The sequence below is a fragment of the Lemur catta genome, chromosome 21 (assembly GCF_020740605.2).
Source record: "Lemur catta isolate mLemCat1 chromosome 21, mLemCat1.pri, whole genome shotgun sequence".
NCBI lineage: Eukaryota > Metazoa > Chordata > Mammalia > Primates > Lemuridae > Lemur > Lemur catta.
In genome coordinates, this window is record NC_059148.1 from 25,111,457 (window position 1) to 25,120,050 (window position 8,594).

Genomic DNA, 8,594 nt, shown 5'->3' on the forward strand with positions numbered 1-8,594 from the left:
TGCGCGGGGAGGGGCGGCCAGGGTATGACAGGGGCAACAGCACGAGGGCCTGGGTCAGGTGACAGGTGGATTTCACCAGGGGGAGGGATCCGAGGCAGGGCATTGGGTGCGAAGAAACATGGTCCTCAGTTGAAGGATTTCATTAAAGAAACGAGGTAGGTGACAGCGAGGCAGAAGAATGAACTAAGCTGTCAGGATGGGGACAGCCTGGGCAACTGGACCTCAGGCCACTCCTGCGAAAGGGACCGGGACCTCTGGCCGAGTGGGTGTGGCCCCCAGATTGAGAAGGAACAACCCCATCCACCTCTTCGGAGTCCTCCCTCACCTGCCTCCCCTCGCCCGGCAGGTGGGAGAACAAGGACATCTACGCAGCGGCCATCCGGAGCCTGCGGCTGCGGGAGCTGCAGAACGTGGAGTGCGTGACGGCGGTGCGGGCCGGCCTGGGCTCCATCATCCCCCTGCAGCTGCTGACCACGCTCAGCCCGCTGGAGATGGAGCTGCGCACCTGCGGCCTCCCGTACATCAACCTCGAGTTCCTCAAGGTAGGTGGGCGCCAGGCCTGCCATCCCCGGTCACCTGTGGTGTCCATGTAGGCAGCACCCCTGGCCTGTCTCAGCACTCTGTCCTCACCACAGACCCGTGTCATTGTCATCGTTGTCATCTCCCTGGTCCACAGCCTGCATGCTGTCCCTGCTGCACCCTGCTTGGGGCTGGGAGGCCACGGGGTAAGCAGAGGCCCGGGCCTCCTCACAGCTGGGGGCCTCTCTTCCCAGGCCCACACCATGTACCAGGTGGGGCTGATGGAGACAGACCAGCACATCGAATTCTTCTGGGGGGCTCTGGAGATGTTCTCCCAGGAGGAGCTGTGCAAGTTCATCAAGTTTGCCTGCAACCAGGAACGCATCCCGTTCACCTGCCCCTGTAAAGATGGCGGCCCTGACACAGCCCACGTGCCCCCGTACCCCATGAAGATCGCCCCCCCAGATGGCACAGCAGGTACTGCCCTCCTGGGGCCATGTTGCAAGCGGGGACACACAGGTCCTTCTCTGTTTGGAGCCAGGGCTGCCAGGCTCTGCATGAGGGACAGACAATGAGCAGGAACCCAGCACACCAAAACCCAAGTGGAAATGAAAGGGTTGGGGGGAACAGAGGCCCTACAGGCCTGGTGTTAACATATCTTCTGATGTTTTAAAAGAAGCTGAAAGATCCAGAGCTTTAACCTCCCAACTTTTAAATATAGAAAGATAATTCAATTTAAAAATCAAAACTAAACATTTTGCTGACCAAGCAAACCTGCGTGCAGCAGGGTTGCCACACGACTCAGCGGTTTGGGACCGGTGCCATCCAGAAGTCACATGTCTGCCCTTTCCTCCTGCCCCGCCCTGGTTCCTGGCCCTCATTCCCCTTGTGCTGGGCCCTGGATTTGGCTCGGAGCTGCCCAAAGAGGCCAACCCGGAAGCAGCGGCAGGCCCGGCCTCCTTGGGACCCTAACAGAGCCGTAGGCCCCAGCCTGACTTTGGCCCGATGTTTCTCTGTAGGTTCTCCAGACTCCCGCTACATCCGCGTGGAGACCTGCATGTTCATGATCAAGCTTCCCCAGTACTCCTCTCTGGAAATCATGCTGGAGAAACTTCGTTGTGCCATTCACTACCGCGAAGACCCCCTAAGTGGCTGATGAAAGGGAGTCCCAGAGTTAGGCTGTCACCGAGGCACCCACTCTGCCGGCTTGGGAAGCCTGCCACTGCGGGCACGTCCCTCCAGGGCCCTGCGTGAGGAGTTGGCAACATTTTGCTTTTCCAAACTTTCGTCCATGTTCCAGGACCTCCTGGAAAACTTAACCTTTTGTATTTGTACGTTTCGTGATGGGTTGGTTCTTTTGCTGCCTGTTTGTGGTCTACTTGTAGGATAGTTTAGTTCCCAGACAGTTTGTGTCTAATTTGATCTTTATGGACATTGTCCCCCGTGGCCTCCAGATTCTGATGCCATAAGGCCCCAGTTGGTTTCTTACCACAGAACAACCAAGCAGGAAACTGGGGGTAAGATGACCTTGGCCACAGAGCGCCCCGTTCTTTCTGCAGAGCATCTCCACAAACATGCCTGTGGCCAGCCCTGCCCTCCCGCCTTGAGCTGGAATTTCTCCCAGAGGCAGGTCCTGCAGGCCTCCTTCCACCTGCAGATGGTCGAGCCAGTTGCCCCAACATGTGAGAGACACACAGGAAGCTTTGTATTAATCTTCCTGCTTTAGGACTTGCTCATGGTCTTGGTTTTACTGAAGAAAAGCCCACACTGGCTCCCCTGTCCCCTTCCACTCATAAAAGCCTATCTGCTGTGTCTCTTGTGGGCTCCTGGTCTGAACAGTTGTCTCCAGAGGACTCCTCGGAAGCAGAAGACTCAAGGGTTCGTTCCTGACCTTAGTTCCTAGAGATAGGCTGGGTGCATCCCAACTGCAGGAGTTGAGAAGACACCTGGAGTTGGGGGACAGTGCTCAAGTGGGGGCCTTTTCTGACACCAAACAGGAAAGCACACAATTCAAGCCTACCCCCCTTCGTGCTCAGAAACGGCCCTTCTTCACTGCAGTGATGTGAGGGAGAGGAAAGGGCCACGCACCGGTTTTTAAAAGAGCTATCTGAGGTGCTCTGCTCAATTTGGGGTCTACTTTAGTGACTCAGACCTTCAAGTCCAGATGCATACTCCAGGGCATCCTTCTGCCCCTCTGGTCGGGCTCACCCAGCACTCCCCTCGCTGCCTCATGTAAGTGTGTGTGCCAGGGCTGAGCTGCCTCCAGGCTCACCCCCTGCCCCAGTGCATTTGTGCCCCAAAGCGGTCTTTGTCCAATGGTACTTTGTTCATGAGCAGCACACGCCATCTTGTTGGACACTGTCATTTTGGGCCTTGCCAGGTCTCACAGAATTGCATCACTGTATTTATTGTATAATATTGTGAATATTGGAAGTTCTGAATGAGTGCTGTCTAGAAGGCTTTGGAGTGTGGATGCTGGTCCAAGAAAGAGGATGCGCCCTGGCCTGCTGGAAAGATGTGTGAGTTTTAGAGTTAGAGCTGTTAGCATCCATCTTCTCGTTATTATTCGTAGGAAATGCATTAAGGACCATTATAGAAAAGATTGCCTGACCTAAGGACGTGATAAACCTAGGATAAATCGTGACCGCTGCATCAGTTACATTTGATGCAAGTCACCTCTGGAGGTGAGTACCTGCAAGCAGTTCCCCTGCTTTGAAAGGAAGATGGTCAGCCCGCTGCCTCCCCAAGGGGAGCCACATTCCCCTTGACTAGGGGGTGGGGGAGGGTCGCATCCAGGATATATTCCTGACAACAAGGATCCTCTTATTTCATTGCTGTATAATGAAAGAGCTTCTGGAGTTATTAGAAGTGGTTTTTCCTCCCTGTCTCTTTAAATTCTTGGTTCTTTCCAATCATCATCCTTTGAATGGACTTGTCAGCTACCTCCCCAAGAGGGGTTGGCCCATCACTTGATTAGATGACAGTTGTAAGGTATCTGCTGCTAACATGGCTGCTTTTCCCAGAGAACACATTGAGGTCCAGACCCATCCAAACCTTGGCCCTAAAGAAATGTGTGCTGTAAAATTACTTGATGTATATTTATTATAATTATTTATGGTTGCATTTAAACTTTTCATTCAATCTGATGCTATTTACACCATGCTGTGTAAAGGAAGCTCACTACAGGAAAAAAGTCACACCAATAAATAACCTTCATCTAATTTTCATTTACCTTAAGAGTTGTGTGATCATCTACTCTTGCTGAGCAAGCTCAAAGGCAGGACATGCTTGGATGGCTCTGATGCTTAAGTGCCGCCAAGTGGCTAGGAATTAAAGTGTTTCTAATTATTATGGTCTCTTTGCACTTGATATGATTCTTACTCCCTTATGCTTTCAAACTACCCCCCCACCTGACCCCTTTTCATATAGAAATTACGACTGACGAGATGGAAATCCAAGGTCAAAGGTAAAACTAACCCTGCATGTTCTGCCCACTCTTTGTCCAGACAGCTAGTCTACGCTCTTGTGGCTGGTGTGGGGATTCTCAAGTGGACTGTTGCGCTGGAAGGGTCTGGGCCATTCTTAAACCAAATATCTTCCTTCAGAAGTAAGCAATGGATTTAGACCTACTTTGTGCAGAAGGGAAATGCAGGAAAGAGGTAAGGACTTGGCTCATCCTGCTGTCCAGGATCAGTGCTCGGCCCTCTTGCACAGCTGCCTCCTTCCCCCAGGGAGTACCCTGGTTGTCTACACTCGGGAGAATACAACTCAGTTCTCTGGGACTTGCTTATCCCCTCCTACTGGTGCCCATGGGAGTCCTTACCCAGACCCACTTTGTTTTCTCTCAACTCCACCTTTCTTATACGTAATAAATGCTAACTTTAGCAGAGAAGTGTCCCAGATACGTCTTTGTTATAGGAAGAGCAAGGAAGGAACCTCTTGGACGAGGAACAGGCAGCTTTCCTTCCGTCTGTTGCTCCAGGGAACAACAGAAACTGCTCACAGCAAAGAGAAGCCCTCTGTTTAGACTTGTGAAGCCAGGGAATGGGATGCCTAAGCTCTCTGCCCGGCCAAGCAAAGTTAAGGATCCCCTGGCTCTCCACTGCTGAGGCCATCTCTGTGGGCTGCCTCTTGAAAAATAAGTACAGTCAAAAAATATACCGTTGAAGGCCCAGTGCAATAGCTGCCACTTGTAATGTCAGCACTTTGGGAGGCTGAGGTAGGAGGATCACTTGAGGCCAGAAGTAGCCTGGGCAACATAGCAAGACTCTATCTCTACAAAAGATTTAAAAATTAGCCAGCCATGGTGGTGTGTGGCTATAGTCCCAGCTACGCAGGAGGATTGCTTGAACCCAGGAGTTCAAGGTTACAGTGAGCTATGATTGCACCACTGTACTCCAGCCTGGGCAACAGAGTAAGTTGAGACCCTATCTCTTACAAAAAAAAAAAAAGTATACCACCCAATAATGAGAAGATACTCATCCTCAGTCAGCAGGGCAATAGTGATAAAAATCACAATGAGATATGACCAAAAGGGTCAGAAAGACAATACTATGGTTGGTGAAGATGTGGAAAAATCAGAACTCTCATACACTGTGTGTGGGAATCTAACCTACAACTATTTTGGAAAAACCATTTGGCACCATCTAGTTACCCCATGGCCCAGCAATTCCACTTCTAGGTGTAAGACCAACAGAAATACATACGCATTCTCCAAAAGACAGGTATGAGAATGTTCACAGCAGCACTAGCAGTCGTTGCCAAAACTAGAAACAAGTTGCAGGTCCTTCAACAGTTAAGAATAAATTATTGGCATACAACTGAATACAGGAAGGAAAATGAACAAACCACTACAACAACATAGATGAACCATAACCAAAATAATCAGCTAAACAAATACCTAAGGGAGCACTGAATGGTATGAGTTCATTTAAATAACACTAACCATGGGTAGTAATAACTGGTGGTAACAAAATGTCAAGGCAATGGTTACGTTGGCCCAGGGAGAGGGACTAAGTGTGAGGGAGGTGGGGGGTGTCTTAGTAACACTCTTTCTTGGTTTGGGTGGTGGTAACAAACTTGTGTTCATACTGAGCTGTACACTCCCATGTACCTTTCTGTAAGGATGTTGTACTGTATAGATGGTTTCTTTAAAGTATGCCAAAACAAGAAAATCAAGAAATAAAAGCACACATTCTGTCTTTATGAAACCAAGGGAAATCTGTCATTTCAATGCAAAATTTCTGAAAGGACAGCTGATGAAAGAATAAATGACTCAGAGTATATCATCATAGAAAGCAACGTTATATGCACCGCCCCCCTTTAAGTTAAAAAAAGACATCGCAAAGGAGAGGAATTAGAGGCCCCAGGGAAAAACAGAGATTGGAAGTTCGTGTAAGCAGCAGCCAGAATTATAAGACCAGAAGTTACATTCTGGAGAAACCACCTCAGAAGCTCACAATTCCAGGCACTTGGAGGGAGGAAGACCAGCCTGAAAATGAGGACAAATCCATCCACTGAACATCCCAGCCCCCTTCCAAGCCCCACTCAACATTCATCCTCCACGTTCTGAACTAACCCAGAGAAAAGACCTACAGATACTGACGTCTCAGGATCTCCAGTGAAAACGCCAGCGGAATGCCCTCCGGGGAAAGCCAAGAGTTGAGAGAAGAGCTGCTCTTACTGCCCTGCTCTGAAACAGCCAAGAAGAATCAGAGGGAAAATCTACAACACAAAACACTAAACCAAAAAAAACTCCTAGGAAATGGACAATACATAGAGTAGAAGATATGTAAAAAATATGCCACAAAAGTACAAGAAGAAGTCCTGTATCCACTAAATAAGAAAAAAGTGGGGGGGTGACGGCTATAAGCCAGGTGTGGTGGCTCATGCCTATAATCCTGGCACTTTGGGAGGCTGAGACAGGAGGATCACTTGAGGCCAGGAGTTCAAGAACAGCCTGGACAACATAGTAAGATTCTGTCTCTACAAAAAATTTAAAAATGACCTGGGCGTGATGCCTATAGTTCTAGCTACTTGGGAGGGTGGAGGTTGAGGCGGAAACATCGCTTGAGCCCAGGAGTCTGAGGTTGCAGTGAGCTAGGATGATGCCACTGCACTCTAGCCGGGGTGACAGCAAGCGAGCAAACAAAAAAAAGCTGTGAGAGGATAAAAGAAAGGTTTTGAAAATTCATCAGAAATAAGTTTTACCATAAGGATGAAAGGATACAGTTGAAAATTCTCCCATAAAGTAGAACAAAAGGACAAAGAGAAAATGAGAGGGGGAAAAAAATGGCCAGTTTAAGATGGGCAACATCCAGCTATAATTGGAGTTCTGCAAAGAAAGAGAAAAAACAGGAGAGAAATTGCCTACCTAATTAATACAAGAACATTCTGAAAAACCAAAGAGGACATGAGTCTCCAGATGGAAAGTGCTAAGTGCTCTTTGAACAGAAAAAGAATCCATATCAACATACAACATGGGGCGATTTCAAAATACCAAGCATAGAGATCCTAAAAGGCTTCAAGGGAGAAAGTCAGAATGCAGGTCAGAATGGCATCAGACTTTGTGAGAACCTAGAAAGTAAAAATAATGCTTTCAGGAGACTTCACATTCCAGCCAAGATAGATTAACAAACTAGACCACTCTTCCTTAAAGTATTATGGAATGCCAAATAAAATGTAGAAAGAATGATGCTGTTAGAAGATCACGGTTTGAATAGTAATAATTAGGTCAAGAATCATCATAGATGCTAAAAGTAGTAGATGAAGATTTGATGAAGACAGGATATTTACAGTCTCAAATTACCTTCCCACAAAATGCTTAATAATTAAAAAGGGGAAAATAGTAAACTTGCAGTGGAGAAATGTGGCAGACTGATGTCTTAACCAAGTGATCAATGTTACCACCAATAATGGACAAATGACATCACGTGCCCCGATATGGTATGCTGAGGACACATCATCATTTCTGGTATTCCTAACAAAACTACATAACCTCAACAAAATGGTAAGAAAACATCGCACAACTGTCCTGTACTGAAGAACATCAAAGTCATTGAAAACATAGAAATCTAAGGAATTATTCCAGATTAAAGAAGGCTAAAGAGATAGAACTAAACATAATGTATGATCTTGGACCAGAGGAAGTGATTTTTTGCTATAAAGGTCATTATTGGGACAATTGGTAAAATGCAAATAACCTTTTTTATGTTAGATAATAGTAGTATACCAATGTTAATTTCCTCATAATTATGAACATAATAAGAAAACTTCCTTGTTCTAAGGAAATAACATGCTGAAGCATTTGGGGTTGAGGGGCACAATGTCTGCAACTCCCTCTCAGTTTAGGAGAAGAATGAGAATGCTAAAGCAAACGTGGTAAGTTTTAAAAAGCAGTGTTGTCAAATGCATGATGTGGAAATATGGCAATGAATATGATAAGAAACAGCTTAAAAACTAAAAGCTGTGAACTCCTGAGAGGATTGTGGGAGAACGAAGAAGACAAGGAATTATTTAACTCTTTTTAGCTGTCCTTGGCATGTTTTAGTTGCCTATAATACTTTTAAAAATATTTTCAAAAAGTACATCCATTATAAAACATTTAGAAATATAGATTACTAACAAACAAAAGTAAACGAACCAAGCCACTGCTATTTTACTCAAAGTGTAATACAACCAAAGGTGGATGGGGAGAGTCTTACTTTCTGGCAGGTTGATCCCCACCCCCCAAAAGACAGTTAAGGGCCACAGGACTATTCTCTGGCCCGGCCAGGGAGAGGACTATGGAAGCTTCCCTGGATCATTCCTCTCACCTCTTTGAAGTCCCAGGGGGATTTCAGTGCCACCAGAAAACATTCAAGTCTTTCGGCCCCTCCAGCTGCTTTCACCTGAGACATGAAAGTCTGAGTTAACTGACTCTGGTTTTGTTTTGAGGTATAAGTCACATGGACTAAAGCATCTAACACCCTACAGTGCATCCTTTTTTTCCATCCAGCTTCTTTCAAGATGATGATTCCCAGAGTCCTGGCTCAGCCAAGGATTAGCTGCACAGCCTTATATAAATCACTGCTGTT

General features: G+C 46.9%; 1 protein-coding gene across 1 annotated transcript in view; it reads left to right on the forward strand.

The window, feature by feature from the left end:
• Positions 1-3,868, forward strand: part of HECTD4 (HECT domain E3 ubiquitin protein ligase 4) — a 159,619-nt gene extending 155,751 nt beyond the window's left edge. Inside the window, 3 exon segments of the mRNA XM_045534796.1 lie at positions 347-542; positions 774-996; positions 1,539-3,868. Of these exon segments, the coding sequence (XP_045390752.1) occupies positions 347-542; positions 774-996; positions 1,539-1,675 (556 nt within the window). The 3' untranslated portion in view covers positions 1,676-3,868.
• Positions 3,869-8,594: the final 4,726 nt, after the last annotated feature.